The sequence below is a fragment of the Thermobia domestica genome, chromosome 1 (assembly GCF_964235325.1).
Source record: "Thermobia domestica chromosome 1, izTheDome1.hap1.1, whole genome shotgun sequence".
NCBI lineage: Eukaryota > Metazoa > Arthropoda > Insecta > Zygentoma > Lepismatidae > Thermobia > Thermobia domestica.
In genome coordinates, this window is record NC_137454.1 from 385346619 (window position 1) to 385365551 (window position 18933).

General features: G+C 35.6%; 1 protein-coding gene across 1 annotated transcript in view; it reads left to right on the top strand.

The window, feature by feature from the left end:
* Positions 1-18933, top strand: part of LOC145664941 (uncharacterized) — a 134700-nt gene that overhangs the window by 98128 nt on the left and 17639 nt on the right. The window contains exon 2 of the mRNA XM_081732062.1: positions 13945-14121. Within this exon, the coding sequence (XP_081588188.1) occupies positions 13945-14121 (177 nt within the window). The remainder of the gene's footprint in view (positions 1-13944; positions 14122-18933) is intronic.

The window sequence follows — 18933 nt, forward strand, 5'->3', positions numbered from 1 at the left end:
GCTACGGGCCTGCATCAATCTGGGAACTTTTTGACCGCTCCTCGTATTACTTAATAATAATAATAATAATAATAATAATAATAATAATAATAATAATAATAATAATAATAATAATAATAATAATAATAATAATAATAATAATCTCTTTAATGGCAAATCTATATAAATTGTCATATTGACTACAGTTTAATTACCATACATAGTATTAATATTGCCCTTTTAAAATGTGAACGCGAAATAATTTCTTAAATAGTTCCATCAATAAATAGAAATTTTATATATAAAAATAGTACTCTAAGAGCTTCTTGTGGCTATATATTAGCATACGCGTCTTTGTTGCAAGAGACCCGCGTTCGATTCCCAGCAGGAGCTCACGTAGTTCTCATTCTATTAACCTGCACGTCTCATGTAGCCGCGTCTCATAGGTCCACGTCTGACATAGCTTCACTGCTGAAACGGACGCTAAAATCCAATCCAACCAACCAAACATACTATAATACGTCAGTTTTAATTTTCAGTTTTTGTGATGGTTACCTCATGTTACATTTTTGTTTTTTTGTGTAGTAGTCATTTATAAAGTTCCGAAACTGGATCCATCATTCGTTGTGCAATTCTCCTTCTAAAAAATAATAAATAAAAAAAGTAGATAATTTTGTTCAAAATGCGACCACATTTTTCTTAACAACATTTTTTTGTACCAGTTTTTTTAAAAATTCTTTTGTTAGAAGTGTGTAGTATATTCGTATAATATAATGGAGCAATTAGTTGTCGAGGAACGCCCTTAAACAATATTGCTACTGCTTCTTGCAGTCCAGAAGAGTATACACATTGTAAAATCATCCAACCATGAAACCACAACAGCAGTCAGAGAACGTTAGCATTTAAGTATACCTACGTACTTAACTCTGTTTTTTTTTGCAGGATTTTATTTCACGGTTGACAGAAAACCAACATAACAGGGACCTCACTAAGAGATTTCTTTTATCTTTAGAAAGGATTGCAGAGGAGAAGGGCAACTGTCTTGTAATCCATCACGTTTTATTTACGATATTCCGCTAATGCTTTGCGAAGCAATATAAAGCATGAAATTATATTATATGATGGAATCCGGGTAGTAGTAGTAGTAAAAAAAAAAAAGTTTTTTTTTTTTTCAAGTGATCGTTTGAGTTGCCCGAATGAGGATCTTTTGTTCAGTAGTTACATCAGCTATCTCGATCCAGTATTTAAAATTGCATTTCTCTTATAAATTCATATTTCTTTGTTTTCTATCATTGCTGCCCGCGGGGTGGTGATAGGAGGCGGGAACAGCAATTGGCGTCGATGGGTTTTTGAAACAGGTTCAGTCCTTCGAAATATGTGTTCTAATATAGATATGTTTACTTACACAATATACTAGATATTTAATATATTTATTATTATTATTATTAATTTATTTCTAGACACAACAGGCTGTATAACCCAATTATATTAACTAACTACAGGGTCTAGGAAAAGTTCCTGTGCATAGAAAACACTATTTCTATAAAAGATGTTGAAAATGGATCCCTTGGAGGTGCGAACATATCTGTATACACTTCTGCACATGTTCAAACCCTGCTCCCACAAAACGAACTTTGTGGTAGACAAACACCGTGTGCGTGGGTTTCCTCGGGGCTCTCCCGTTACCTCCTCCTTTCTTCATTCCCCTATTTCATTCATTTCTCATTATCCCAGTCTCCTTTAGACTAGCCGGTATAAGGGTGGTACGTAAAACCAAAAAAAAAAAAAAAAAATCATTTTTTTAAACTTGTGCACGTGGGATCACTTTATGTCGTATGGTGAAACAGCCTCCGTTTCATTGTAAACTCGTGCACATTGAAATAATACAGCTAAGTGGTCGTCATCTCGTAAACTGTAACCCACACTAAAAAAACTTTTCCTTAAAAAGTTATTTGTTTTCTTAAGATCTTTTCAAATATGAAAAAAAAAACATACCTTACCCGTGGCCACCTGGGGCCTCATGATAGGGAATCCTTTGGGTTAAACAGAATTCTACTTGATGCGTCTTCTGAAATTTTCCAATCTCACTTTTTTGTTTCGACCGCCATCCCAATTTTTTTTCTCGTCCCTCTTCGCCCCCTATTTTCTATGTAGAACCGGTGAATAATAATAATAATAATAATAATAATAATAATAATAATAATAATAATAATATATATATATATATATATATACAACCGATAATAATAATATTCAAAACAAAACAAGTGTGGTTACCTCATCCTTCCAAAATTTTTTTGCCTTCCCTCTTGCCCTCCTACTATTACGTGTCTACCGCCGCCATTACTCGTTAGAAAAGTAATTTCGAAAATAGTACTTCTTAGATGCAGTATCCCCCATGTTATGTATGTATATATCACAAGAAACAAGTATCGTACAATCATATTAAAACAAACGTAGTCCCCAGAAGTTCTACCTTTAACCCTATATAAAATTTAAGTAAAATACTTATAAACTGTCTATATTTCATTTCTCTTTTTATTATTTATTTATTTATTTATTTATTTTGGTCAGTATACAGTATGTATTAAAATTTACCATTTGTAGGTATGAGCAGTGTTTCCTTCAGAAAAAATGTTCCGGGGGGGCACACTTAGTATTCCGGGGAACACTGATGGTAGTACTATTCTATTTATTATAGAGGTTTTATTTTGGTCTTCTCCGTGGGGGGCACTCTCAGGGCTCCGGGGGGCAGTGCCCCTCATAAAATATGTCTGGAAGAAACACTGGGTGCGAGTAGAGAGCATTAGAAAAAGAAAGCAATGTTCAAGTTTCTTTCTTTCTATTTTTAAAATATAGAATTGTTCAGATCAGGAGACATCATTCGGAAGTTCTATTCGAATCCTTCTGAAGATCAAAAGTGTTTTTAAAAGTCCTTGACATTTCTGCTCGTGACCCTGTTAAGTCTGGTATTGAATGAAAAGTTCAAGAAAAACTAGAGCAAGTTTTTTTTTTTCTTTATGTTAGCATTCGCAACTTCGTTATGCATGATCTCTGCTTTTATTTTCGCTAGCACCTAACTCTAAAATTTTCCGGTGTTGAGCCAGTATCATGAGGGAATAGGGGAGCTGACAATTAATAGAAAATGAACTTCGATCCGGAGAGTCAGAAATAATGATCTCTAGGTTTTGATGATCTGAACACGAATAATCCAGTTGAATGTGCGCCATCTGGTCGACCATAGCCCCAGGGAGTTCCGTTTAGTACTTCTTTCTATCTGTTAGTGAATTTCATCAGTATTTCAATACCTTATAACTAAAGAAAACTAAAAATAGCATGATCTATTTCTTAGTTGCTTCTCTTGCAATTGGCCTCACTTTTTACTGAAATAAAATTCTAAACTTAGTGTCGTAGAAGGCCAGGGTAAGGCCTCTGGCGCACATTTCAGCTTCTTTGGCGTGGGAGACCCGGGTTCGATTCCCGGCGGGAGCTCATGTGGTTCGGATCCCACGTTAATCAGTAGGTCCACGTCTCATATAGCCTCGCTGCTGAACGGGAAATCACCTCATCTTCCACATGCCAATTATTATCCCCATGATGTTCTTTTCTGGCTACGCCACTGAACTTGGAATTCACTTTCTGAGGGAACTTGGGCTTGAATAAGTGTGAGAAACTTTTCGTTACTCCTCAAATACCCTTGTTACTTAAAGGGTTAATTCAGTAGAAAAATCTGCCACTGGTGCATATCTTTTCCTCGTATTAACTCCACGTTTCCACAACAAAGACATCGCACAACCAGAAGGAGCAGCCTTGCAAGTAATAAAGTGAAAAGGCTTCCTGAGGCGCGAGTTGAATGACGGGTTGACAAGTATCTGCGATAGTTCTTCAGGCACTTGTCAAGAACCAGTCACCAAGTATTCATAACATGTTTTCCAATGTGTGTGTTCAGACACACACTCCCAATAATTCCTTTTTTTTTTTCCTTTCTTTTCATTCTTAACTCAGTATCATGTGCATTCTTTGTCACGTTTTTTTGTTATTCGTATTAGTTTATTTGAGTTCTTTTCTAGAAGTGACAGAAAGAAAACATCGGTATTAGACAAGTTGTCATCATCCCATTTTGTGCTTCACGGATGCAAGTGAATGTATCAAAAACACGTTGCTTATTTTTGTTTCATTTCATTTGTGTGTATTTTCTTCTTTTATTTTGTAAACTAGAGTGTATACAATAATGAAATGTTAGTATGTTCTTGCTGTAACACTTCTCTTGTTTATTCAATAGCAATAAATGAAAAAGGAATGACAATCTCCCGACTACGGGTAGAAGCAATAGCGTACGCAGAAGTTCGTCAAGGGGGGTACAAGCTTTCAACAACTTTATATAATTACAGGTGTTTCTATACATATATATATGGTAAATGCTTATCTTTGCATACTACCTTGCTCAACTTCCATTGCGAACTCCAGGCCCGTATCCAGGGGGGTCTAGGGGGCCGGGCCCCTAACTTTTTACTGGCCCGCTCTAAAATTTTAATGGTAGGCTTGCAAATGAACTATAATATGGTGATGAACTATAATATGGTTGGATCGGGCCCCCCTAACTTCAGCCGGGCCCCCTCTACATTTTTAGGCTGGTTACCGGCCTGGTGTACTCCACTAGGGAGAAGACACCCGTTATCATCCGTATTCCTCTTAAGGGGGCAGACTACTAAATATTTTTCAAAAGCTAACAATTTTTTTTTAGCCAGTTTTTCATAAGTGAAAAGAGATAATGAAATGTAACTTACCTCAATGATAGATAATGTTATTTTACACCCGAAAATACGAATCGGAAGAATTTTCAGTGTTGCCATCCATAAAAATTACAGTGTAACCAGAATTTGAATTACCCAAAAATGTAGGTTAAGGCAACGACTAGAAAAATGAACTCAACGGTAATTGATAACTTATCATGCTGTCTGTGTTCCTTGTTAACTACTTTTTAAATAATATTTGTATTTATTCTGTAATAACTTACATACGTTACTACAAAATAAATATGTCCTTTAGGCTAAGGGAGACGGATGATTAAGGCAAATGAATGATAATGGAAGAGTCGATGGAATGAGAATGTAGGAGGAAACGGGAGAACCCCGAGAAAACCTACGGACACGATGTCCAACACAAACTTACTTGACAGGGTATAGAGCAATGGACCTCATGTACAGCGGGGGACACTTCTAAATGGTACACCTTAGCCGTAAATCTCCATATGGCTGTACCATTTAGAAGTGTCCCCCGCTGTACCAGAGGTAAGCGTTCTATCGCTGCGTCATAATAATAATAAACTATTAATAAGAATATATATATGTATATATATAGTTTGGGTGAATCCGGACAGTTCTGATGTTTCTTTCTTTTACTACTACCCCGCTAAACGAAAATATCCAATACTTCCTCATATTATTTAATGATATGTTGGTATGCATGTACTCCCATGCGCAAAAAAAATTGCGCGTATACTGTAACTCAAGATTTTTCGCATTTATTCCATTTTCCTTACGTTTATGGGTAAAATTCAGTTATTAGTATGTGGAGATAATAGAAAGCAATCCATCTAAGGAGATATTTCCAAAAAATATAATAAAATAATAAAAATATAAGCAAAAAACAAAATTATGCTCGGTTTTGTGTATACTGGCAACGATGATTTCTAGGGATTTTTTCAGTAGCAGATCACAATTGCGGAGGGAATTTAGTAGGGGAATCGAGAAGTTGGATCAAGGAACTCGATAGTGGACTAAAATGTTGCATTTATTGGTTAAAACCTAGTGTGTAGATTGCCTTCCAAATATAAATTAGCTTCTGTAACTAAGATGTCGTACGAAAATATAGAATTAAACAGAAAAACTCTTATCTTAAGGTTCGAAGCGATACGCACCACGGTTATGAAGATTATTTCTTTTAAAAAAAGAGCCAACACAACGTAGCCTCCGTGGTTAGGTGGGTAGATTGGTGGAGTCGTAGTTATTTTATTATTTTGACACCACATCGAATCCCATCCCATCCCATCCCATTTTTTTTTTTTTTTTACAAAACATTATAATTTTCATGTTAATAAGAACAGAAGCAATATAATAAGGACAACTTACTGATATTTTGCTGTAATGACGTATTTATCCAGTATTAGAAAACTATTGTTAATAGCTATTGTTTTCTATTCATGCTGTTGTATAGTTTCTCTCATCCTGTTTTCTTGGGGAACAAAACAATTTTGTCTCCAACGAAGTGTGAAGGATATATATACGGACAGAAAAAGACATCTTAGTACCAAACGTGATTTATCGTGATGAAGTGGACTAATTTGCCATTATTAAAAAAAAAAAAAAAAAAAAAAAAAGTGGAGTTGGCTTTTCTTTAGGTTTTAGCTAAAAAAAATATTTTTTTCTTTATAAGACTATACTTTATGAGGCAAGGTGTGTGATCATACCCACAAATTTAGCTAGGGAGTGAAAGATAATTGTTTATACAAACATTTTACAGGTTTAGTTGCGTGAAACACCAATACACCATGGTCTCGCTTATCCGACCATCCTTTGTTCCACATACCATATAATCCGATATATCATTGCAAATAGCACCAATCGGCAAGAAGATCTCCAAGTTGTGGTCTTAATCTATTTTTCATGCTGTGGAGTCTATCGCCTAGCGCGCCCGTCTACACCTTGACTCATACGTCTATCATTCAGTGCAGACACGTATCCAGGTTTTCTATTCGGAGGGGGCCCAACACGAATCCTCGTAAGCACGTAATTCTAATGTTTTTAAATATCAATAATAATAATAATAATAATTAATAATAATAATAATAATAATAATAATAATAATAATAATAATTATTATTATTATTATTATTATTATTATTATAATAATGCAACAGTTCTGTACTAGGGATGGCCACAAAGTTCCGGTTCCGGCGGAACCGGTTCCGCGAGGAAGCGGTTCTCGGAGATCCGGTTTTCAGAACCGGTTCTGGAACCGGTTCCGGACCTGGATCCGAAAACCCGGTTCCAGAACCGGATCTTAGGAACCGGTTCCAGACCTGGATCCGAAAACCCGGTTCCAGAAGAACCGGTTCCAGATCTGGATCTGAAAACCCGGTTCCAGAACCGGATCTTAGGAACCGGTTCCAGATCTGGATCTGAAAACCCGGTTCCAGAACCGGATCTTAGGGACCGGTTCCAGACCTGGATCCGAAAGCCCCCAAAGACCCGTGAAGGAGGCACAAAGTTCACCTTTAAAAATAATGCAAAGAGGACCATGCGCTTGTGCCTTCCCCGCCCAGACCCGCTTGTGCCCCCAGAAAAAAAGTTTTGGTCCACCAGTGGGTCTTTAGCCAAATGAGTTGGCCAGTTTGCCTGTTTAGCCAATGAGTTTGCCAGTTACCCAGTTTATTTAGCCAAATGAGACAAGCTGCCGCCGCCTGGGCGCCTGCCTGTCGCTTCCACCATTTCATCTAGCATACTGTTCACAGCTTGCCAGCAGCTCGCGTTTAGGTAGGGATGGTAACAAAGTTTCGGTTCCAGGGAAACCGGTTCCGCGAGGAACCGGTTCTGTTTTCAGAACCAGTTCCAGACCTGGATCCGAAGAACCGGTTCCGGAACCGGATCTTCTAGAACCGGATCCGTTCAGATCCGAAAACCGGTTCCACCAAGAACCGGTTCTGACCATCCCTATTCTGTATCTCTCTTAAACTTTTTCCTACTTTTCATTTATAAACCGGTTTATTTTGGAAACTGCATTATAGCACAAACAAAATGAAAAATATTTTCGAGAGAAATGTAACTAAAGAAAACTGTCTGCTACGTATATCACATAACAAAAATAGCAAGAAGACATGGAGTGTATCGTTCTAATATATTAAAGTTCACACTGTTCATGTTGGTCCCTTTACGATTCTCCGTGACAAATCAAACGAGCGCGGACCAAAATGAAGTCCTCGTTCTTACGTTGTGGTAACTTCAATACCCCCGATTCTAGATATCTGCTTCGACTCGACGAATCCCTGCCACTAGTGGCACGCTAGCGGCAATCCTTCGACGCGTCGCTATATCGACGATCGCCATTTACCGGCAAGTGAGCCACTAGGAGTTGGCGACGTTTACGACATGGGGAAGCTAATAAACAAACAAACAAAAAAATAATAAATCTAAAGCCTTATAAAAAAGTTTTCTGAAAAGTTACATCTAGCAAAATCATTTGTTGGTATTCCAGAACTGTGAATTCACCTTTATTCATAATTTACTTCTATCGTAGTTTTGATATGAGAATGATATGTCTGAAATAGTAACACAGGTCATTAATACTTTTTTTTTCTTTACTCAGATTTAGCAGTTTTACTTAACTGTCAGTCAATTTGGATCTGTGATATCAGAGTTTTAGAGATTTCCTTATTTTTTTCATTTCTAAAAAAGTTTGCAAATAACACCATTAACGTATCTCTTTCTATATTTCCATATGTAATGGCTTGGTCACACCCAGTATATTTCAAACAATAAAATATTTACGGTGTCTTACTCCATTAATCCGAACTACATTTTATATCCAACAACTCTGTGCATTTTCCCTTAAATCTGCAAACTTTCTACTAGGTTAAAACTCAGTATTTTCTATTTTCTTCCCTTCTTGCTAAAACGAAAGTGTTCTTTAGACAACCTGGAATGATGACTCTATACTACATTATGTTGCATAGAGCATTTTATGTAGCATATCATTTGACAGTTGGACACTTTCTTTTTATATTGAAAGCAACAGGGATTAAGTCCTTCTACACTTATATGATAAGTAAACACATTCTTTTTAATTCGTGGAATTGTGCCAATGCACTAGGTTCAGAGAGTTTTTAATTTAAGATAATAATAATAATAATAATAATAATAATAATAATAATAATAATAATAATAATAATAATAATAATAATAATAATAATAATATTATTATTATTATTATTATTATTATTATTATTATTATTATTATTATTATTATTATTATTATTATTATTATTTTATTGACTTAGGTTTTCCTGAATATTAAGCAATATTTCACAAAAAGCTGGTATTTTTAAACAAATGTGTTCGATATCAAGTTTTCATAAAAGTAGTCACTCTCTCCTATTAATAATTTCAGAGGGGCCGCGGTGGCTCAGTGATAAAGCGTTCACCTTTGGTGCATGGGATCCTTGGTTCGACCCCAGCTCGCACCAAGTGAATTTTGTGGTGGAGAAACACCATGTGCATGGGTTTTCTCTTGGTTCTCCCGTTTTCTCCCACTTTTTCATTCCACCATTGCATTTATTTCTCATCATCACCGTGTCCTTTAGCCTAGCCGGTATAAGCGTGGGTCGTAAAACTTAAAGATTTGATTTCAAATAATTCCAACCCAAACAGTTGCAGGAATTATGTCATTTCGAATAAAACAAACTACTCTATAAAATTCTGAGTATTATTATTTTTTATATATACAATTCTAGCGGACCTTATTTCTAAATCGAAGACTAAATTGACTCTCTTATTATTATAAATTCATTTCAATTGAAGCAGTTAAAATAGTTGGGAAAAATTAGAAAGCCATACCCTATATTCCAGTGTGCCACAACCGGATAACGTGGCACACTGGCGTGCCCAGCAAAATGAACAGTGTGACGCAAACTTTTACCTATTATTTACAAGAATATTTGTCGAGTTTATTTTATTTATTATTATGAACGATTCTTCCACGGAATGTGATTGAGAAAATTGCTCGAAAAAACGCATCCCATACAGTAAATTACACCTTATGTATTTTTTTCAGAGCAATGATTCAAACTATATTTGTAAAAAAAATAAGCAAAATCTTTACAGCTATTTTTGAAACAATTTAATTATTTTAAATTTTCATCCTTCAGTAAACTACCCTTATTTTTAGGTGTCGGAGAATATAGAATTCGAAACGATAAAGTGTTATAAAAACTTCATGTCTTGACTTAGGTCCAGATACGTCGAACAGTATGGCCTCTATTTGAATGCATGTAAAAGCGTGACGAACCAACAAACGAACAGATGGACAGACATCAAAATCACTTTTTCGATATGTGGGGGCGTGAAACTTGAATTCATTGAAATCTCGAATTCGATTTTTATCACTATTACTACAGTTTCTTCTTTGGTCGCTTGAACGTGAAAAAGAATAGGAATACAACGACACGTAAGATGATAATTTGTAATTCCCAAAATTTAATGAGTTACGTTTAATGTGTTGCCATGCTAGAAAAAAAGCTTATGCCTGTTTGTTATATCATTTTAATATCAGTTTTTCACGCTACTATATAATGTAGAAATATGGTATGATTATCGTTCATATTCATTCTATATTTGGAAATATTCGTGTTCCGTATACATAGATCTGTATAATTTAGTTACGTTCAACGAAAGCATTCTTGCACTTGTGGATATGAAAAAAAAAGAGAGAGAAAGTCAATACTCTAAAAAGAAAAAAACAAGCACACACACACACACATAAACGATCATTTAACATCAGGTCGATGTAACAAGGGGTAAGACTGCACAGATTTTCAAGGTCGCGTATGTTCTTCCTGACACACAAACCCGAAGTGAGTTGTCTGCTGTTCAAGAACGGGAAGTAACATACAAGACTATAAACTGAAAACAATAACTGCTTCCAATAGTACACGTATTCTAATACTGAATAAATACGTCGATTAAAGGATACTACCAATAAATTATTCCCTTATTATATTGTTTCGGTTCTTATTAACATCAAAATTATACACTTCCTATAATGTTTTGTAAAAAAAAAAAAAAAAAAAGGATGGGATGGGATTCGATGTGGTGTCAAAATAATAAAATAACTACGACTCCGCCCCTCTATCCACCTAACCACGGAGGCTACGTTGTGTTGGCTCTTTTTTCTAAAGAAATAATCTTCATAACCATGGTGCGTATCTCTTCGAACCTTAAGATAAGAGGTTTTCTGTTTAATTCTATATTTTCGTACGACATCTTAGTTACAGAAGCTAATTTATATTTGGCAGGCAATCTACATACTAGGTTTTAACCAATAAATGCAACATTTTAGTCCACTATCGAGTTCCTTGATCCAACTTCTCGATTCCCCTACTGAATTCCCTCCGCAATTGTGATCTGCTACTGAAAAAATCCCTAGAAATCATCGTTGCCAGTATACACAAAACCGAGCATAATTTTGTTTTTTGCTTATATTTTTATTATTTTATTATATTTTTTGGAAATATCTCCTTAGATGGATTGCTTTCTATTATCTCCACATACTAATAACTGAATTTTACCCATAAACGTAAGGAAAATGGAATAAATGCGAAAAATCTTGAGTTACAGTATACGCGCAATTTTTTTTTTTTTTTTTTTTGCGCATGGGAGTACATACAACTGAAATAGCTTTCCTGGAATGGCATGCTAAGAAATAAAAAAATAATTTTCTGAAAGTTGATAAAAATCTTTGATTTGCAAATTTGGAAGGGTAAACCCGGACAGTAGATTGGCAATTCCGGACACTGAACTTTGAAAGGAAGATATATATATGATAGGTATATTTTTACTAACATAGCAATTTCTATACTAATTACTGTTGAAACTGTAAGCTAAATGCACAATAGTGTAAGTACCACTATAGTCTTTAATCACTAAACATAGTAATCACATTTGTTTCCATTAGAACTACATTGTACTACTATTTTTGCTAGTAACAACTAGATTATTAGTAAAATATATAATACGTGTGCACTGAGACTAGCATTTATTTATTTATTTATTTATTTATTTATTTATTTTTGCGTTAATGACGTCTGCCAGTTTCGTGAAGCACTAGTCATAATTCAGACATATCATCCACAGGTAAAATACAGTTCCTTATCACCTCCCACACATCTTTCATGAAACCAGGTCTTACACACAGTACAGCACACCCAGGAATCGTATTTGCTTGATGATGGTGCATAATAATTCTTCCCACAAAATGCACACAGTTGTTTTCATCCATACCTTCGATTGTGTTTGAGGAGACAGTTTGAAACAAACTGCAATTCGTGACACTTAATCTTTTAGCAACACCTGGCCTTTGGGATGTGGGTTTGGAAGAAGCAACAGCAGGAAAAGACATGAACTGTTTAACTGAGGACTCTGAAGGCGATTGAGACGTGTTTGGGGATGAGTTTGATGACACAGAAGAGGAATTGTTTCCAGCTACTGGCGGATCATGTTCATTCGACAAAAGAAAGTCATGTTCCCAAACTTGTTGCGGATCAAATGAGAATATACCAGATGATGTAGCCATTCAGTAGTGTAAAATGTTTGAGCACCTTATTATTAGCATTTTGTAAGTTAGTTGTGCTAGTAGATCCTAAAATAATTTTATAGCTTTTCCTGGTGATTCCTCGGAGTCCATTTATGGCAAAAAAAAAAAAAAAAAAATGAATAGACGCTAGATATAAGCAACAGACCTCACGTAGGGCCTCAGTAGACCTCTATTTCACACTCATAAACGTGAAAAGCGAGAAAGGAGAGAGTGTTCTGAATCTTCTTAGTTCGTTAATCATATTGTCCGGATTCAGCTTAACGTAATAAAAGTGTCCGAATTCACCCTTCCCTAAACGTCCGGATTCGCCCGTTTTGAGCACTGTAAACTTATGCACGCGTTGAGCAGACATTCGCAAAGTAATAGAATTCTTCCAATATGCAACGAGTAAAGTAGGGTCTTCGCTTCGATATATGTCTTACTTAACCATTTGCTGATAACCACTTCTGTGTAAAACCTTCACATATTCCACTAAAAAGTTATATCAGGTCAAAAACGTGCATGAACTTTTCTGTTTCTTCTTTTTCCCTCACGTGGACCAACTGATTAACTGGAATCCGAACGACATAAGCTTCCACCGGGAAGTGAACCCGGATCTCCCACGCCAAAGGCGTGTACGCTAACCGCTTAGCCACGAAGGAGCTCTATATAAACAGATAGATACTCTTCGCCAATAATAGGCTTTTTAAAACTAAAGGTGAAAGTCACGTCAACGTTGTAGTTGGAAATAGCGTTATTCCGGCCTACAACTGGCCTGATTTGTCGTGTTACGTTCTATGATATTAAGGGTCGTCTCTAAGCTCGCATTTACTTTTCTAAATTTAAGTAAATAAGTTAAATCGATGAATACTACGAGAAATACTGAAAGTAAGCTAAATAGTATTTAGAAAACGCAATTAAATAAACCAATAACCGATAAAACTATTATAACCCAGAAATTTGGATGCAGAGCATGGCCAACGAGGAAACGAAAGATTTCTTCAGAGAGCGAGATTTGTTCAGGAAGATCATTTATAACACCAGGGGTGCCCACAAGGGGAGGCTATGACGCAAACTGCGCCATTGAAATATTTGGGGGGGGGTTAAAATCTATATAAATATGTTTGATGAGGGGGGGGTAAAATTAATCGAAAAGAAGATTTTTTTCATGGAAGAACACGTACGGATAGACAATTGGGGGGGTGCGTCATAGATATAAGGGGGGGTGGGCACCACTGTATAACACTATCTATATACAGTGTGGTTCTTATTTTCTGATTTCCGGAGTTTTTTTTTTTTTTTTTTTTTTAGTCACCCTTTGTAATGGTTCCATATCAGACCAAAGTAAACCATGAGAAAATTAGCTTTATTGAGTAATATTAAATAGTGCCCCAAGCGATCTCAAATTTTTAGTAAAATATTTTTTTAATTATCAAAACTTTTTTTTTTTTTTTTTTTTTTTACGGGCAGTAAGTAAACTTGGCACGACAATAGTATTAATAGTATTTCTTAATATTTTGTTTTATTTCGAATATGTATGAAATCACTTAAGGACGAATGAATACTGTCTATGAATAGATAAAAGGCAACCAACTATTAATGGTAATTTTTTTGTTACAGGAAGAGCGGAAAGATGTTTTGTATGCGCTCCCTCGAGTGGTTTAGTGGTTGAAGAGATCCAGAGAATGTTTCCCGAAGGAGAAGCCATTGGACTATGTGATAATTTCGACGGCTCCAGCATCTTCATCAAAAATTGTCCGCAAAAGGAAATCAAGGGTTGCGTTACATTAACAAATGGTAAGGTTTTAGATAACTTCTTATTTAAAAAAAAAAAAAAAATGCATTATCTTTGTTGAGGGACAACGTTTAGGACATTTGAAGGCGGTGCACTGAGATTCCTTTGCACAATGTTAGTAAATGAGAGAGGTACAGTTTTGCCACCTCTTTCAATACATTCTCATCAGTCTTTGAATACGAAAGAAGCGATTCATCATTCACTCGCGTCTGTTTAGCCACACCCAGGAGCGTCATTTCAGATTTTGCTTGGGGGGGGGGGGCAAGACCCCTTGATATTAGTAAAATTTCGCGTTTTTCACTGATTTACTACTATTCTGTTAATAAAATCCATATACATCTCAAACTCAGGGCGGCAAATGCCTATCCCTGCCCCCCTAAATGACGCCCCTGGCCACACCCTTTTAGCATTATCACTCGGCAACATCGCGTCTGCTTAGCCACTGTGATGAAATTAAATTAATGTAGAAGGAAAGAAAAACAACAGGTTTGTATTGTGGTATAGGCCTAATGGATTTTCTAAGCTTGTGCCAAAGTTTGAGAGACTCTTGCGTCTTGCGGGATCATTTCGCTCTTCCCCTGTTCCCCAATAGGTAGCAGCACTATTACTTGCTCTGGTTTGGTAAGCTTTTCTTACCCAAGAGATGGCAGCACTGTGGAAATCAGCTGATTTTCATTAAGTTACGACAGACGAGGAACGAGTTTTTCTCCTTATAGTAGACGATTTTTGTACAGTAAGGGACACTTCTGGATGGTACACCCATATGGATATTTATTTTTAAAGTGTACCATCCAAAAGTGTTCCTTACTGTACAGTCGAGTGGACATGAAAAATTTAAAGAAAAATTGGAGCTTATAGTTAACTACAGAATGTGTAACGTTTGTTTTCTGTAATGAGAAATTGAGAATTGACTAAGAAAAGTAAAGAAAAGGTTATAAGGTCTATTAATTATAATTGAATAGACGAAATACGTTTGAGTTTGTTAGAATTATTAATAGACTTGCCAGATTTCTGAAGCTCCAAACCGGGATATTGTTAATGTCAATATTTTTATCAAAAATTCTCGTGATAAATTGTCAACTTTACATATGCATAGTGAAATTCTCGTTATTCAGCTTATCATTAAAACGTACACGGTCTTTTAGGCAAGGTGATTCAACTGAAACACACGTCAACTATTAGTAATACTCTATTACATATACTACAACAAGACGACTCGATGTACGACCATAGATGACAACTCGTAGAACTTAAAAAAAGGTTTTCAGATCGTAGATCTAAAGTGTCACTAGATTACAATGGAAAAAGCCCTAGAAGTTGTTAAATAACTTTGCGACTATAAACTAAATTTCTCCATTTGACCGGGACTAAAATCGAAGCCGATCGGAACACCTGAAGTATCCCTCAAAACCAGGACTGCTCCGGTCAAACCGGGACGTTTGGCAAGCCTAATTATTAAGTTAGTTTAATGTTTGGTAACAGTTAGAATTTTGCAATTGTACAATCCGCAGCAAAAAACCTGCAACATGAGCATGTAAGTTTACTGTGAAACGACGAAGTCTTTTGCCCCAAAATAAGTATGCAGTTGAGGACGCCGAGGTTTCTCCTGGCGTGATTTGTGCCACTTAGCGTTATGTTGATTCCTTGTGCTATTGGGTGTAGTTTCACAAGAAACTTACATGCACATGTTGCAGGTTTTTTGCTATGGACTGTACACTCATGTCCAAAATGATTGTCGCATATCTATAACTGTCTTCTTGTAAGAATATAGTTTGATAGAGATTTTTCAGGGTACTTTTAATACTGATACTATGTGTATAATCGGGAAATGTATATTTGTAGTAAATTTCATAGGGAAAGAATTATAAGTGGGAAAATTAGAATGAGTAAAACAAAATCTTGCTAAATGGAGAAGAAAGTTTTATTTTTGTTTTATTGTTCTTATTTACTGTTTTTTGGCATGAAATTTGCCGCATACATGTCTTTGCCGATTATACACATACTAACATTATAAGAAATACCGGGCGATTTCGTTATAATAGAACAACATATTTATAGACATGCGACAATAATTTTGGACATGAGTGTACATTTATGCCACATTTTTCACCGTTTCTCTTCTACTGCGATCAGCATGGAAACCGAACATGGAATGGAAACCGAAACCGAATCGTTAGCAAAACCGATTTCTAGAAAAAACGAAAAAAAATTCTTCAAAAACAGATTCGGTTTTAAATTCGAAACCAATTTTTGATAAATCAAACCGGTTTTCAATAGAAAATCGAAATCGGGTTTTGATAGAAACGATCCACTTTTGATAGAAAATAAAACAGGTTTTCCTAAAAATCGAAAAATTGATCTTGTGCTCAATACTAATTTCTACCGTTTGCGGTTGGAATAAAGGGATAAGAGAACCCAGGACATTTTAAGGGCCCGAAAAAGAGGTCATGTTCGGGTAAACGAGAATGTCTGGTAACCCTATTTCTGTTATATTAAAAGGTCTGGGAAATCTCGTGCAGAAGAGTTACATACACTAAACATTCCTGTATGAAGATTCCCTAAGGTATACTTAATAAAGAACCTGTTTAATTCCTTTCTTTATGTATCTAAACGTTGCCCTCCTTTGATGACAGATGCTTCAATTCTTTGACGTCATAGCATCTCCTTTTATATCTGTCTTCGTCGTTGCCAATACATCTTTGTGCTAATTTGATATTCCCCCAATGGATGACTCTGCTTCAGTTACGATGAATAAACGTAATTTACAACGTTCGTAAGAGTGATAAAATTACCGGCTGTTATTATTATGCATTAAATCCCTGGCCGTGTTTTCAAGTATAATATGGTAGCTAACAATGCAGTCTACCACCGACAGAATATCGGAAAACCATTACTACATGAAAAACGATAAAATATGTTTTATATCCAACGCGAAGATTTATAAACCAGACATCTGTCAACTGTTGTCACAGTTTAAATTCTTTCTTCTCTTGACTATCCAGTAATTAGATGATAAAATATAACTGTGTTTCTAGTTCTCTTTCTTCGCAGAATTCGCTATTCGTTTTGCTTGCCCTTGAAAGGAAAAAGTTCTCTTTTGGCCTTGAGAACAATTAGCCTGGTTTCTATCCAGAAACATTAAGCAGGGCTTTTGCTTATGTTGATTGCTACGTCCCCATCTGTTATTACTACTATATGCATAACATTTTCACACCTATTGTTTTGGTACATTGCATTGAGACACAATGTAAAATTCCAAACTAATGTGAGGTTTCTTTTAAGTAACAAAAGGATTTGAAATAACTTCTTATGATGCGAGAAGCGACATACGAATGTTTCAATAGTATAACCATAAAGAAATTTAATTCAGGACTATCCTATAAGTTATCCAAAGAATGTTTCTGTAAAACGCGTATGGTATGTGTCCCTTTCAAAATTGTTTCCTTCGCGCGCGCATGTGTGTGTGTTTGTGTATGTGTGTGAGAAAGAGAGAGAGAGAGAGAGAGAAACAAAATCTGAACTGCATCGGAGCGTAAACATTAAAAACACGGGCGTCTCTAGCGGGGGACGCCCCCCAATATTTTGATTATAAAATATTCAATATTTTATTCTAATTTAATTTATTTACTAAGGACAGAATAACATATAAATAATAATTATATTTATTTGAAATATAATATTCAGGCTGTGAAAGGATTGTAACATAGTTCTTGATATGTCTCAGGAGGTCCGTGGAGGTAAGAAGAAAGATAACAAATTGAATCAAAGATAATAAACAGGTTGGGTTAGGTAATAGCATTTACTAGCAAATCACTTCCTTTGATGTCCCCTCCCCAAATTTTACATGCCAGAGACGCCAGTGAAAATAAATAACTATAAAATGAACAGTAGACAAGTATGTATGCTAGCGGACGTACATTCTGTACAGGACATTCCTGTTTTATCTATATCACCATTATTTGCAGGAATATTTCTTTTCGCTTGAAAATTATTTTTGCCTTTGTTACTTTCAATATCGTTTGAAGTTTATATACAGTACTGTTTGAATGAAGTATTAAAAATAAGAATAATAAACTTGCCAAAGCAATAGTTATACTTGAAATTAAATCTTTGAGTTTTATATTCAACAGTTATGCTGTGTAAGCTAAAGAAGATGGTGATTATGAGAATGAATGAAATGCTGGAACGAAGAAAGTGGGAGGGGAGGAAATAGAAGAACCCCAAGTAAACTCATATAGATGATGTTTATCCATCACAAAGCTCACTTGGCACAAACTGTGGTCGAGTTAAGGACCCCACACATCATAGGTGAACACTCTACCACTGATTCACTGCTGCCCCCCTCATACTCGAAAGAGCTGGTGGTAATACTTTATTTGGTTTTCCATTGCATGAACTGTAATGCGCTAATGGTGACACAATTAAATTACAACGTTCAATTTTAAGTTTCTATCACTGCACAATTCGTTGCACTAAATAAGCAGCAATTCAGATCCTATTTGCTTCTGGGAAATGTAACTGAACTCAAAGTACCGGTTGTTCGAATCTGATATCTCTTTACGATGAAAAGGGAGTCGTTCATCTTCCAGGAAATGTAGTCATCCAGATCAATTTGCTTTCTGATTATTCTAATACAGGCCTGTAACCAGCTAGATTTCTTAGGGGTAGGATCAGAAATTAATACCGAGAGTGTAATAAGAGACTTCAACGAACACTACAAAATTTTATTTATTTATACTTTGTACATTGAAACAGTACGTAGACTTCATATATTCTTGCAGATTTAAAACACAATATATGTATAGGTATATCGA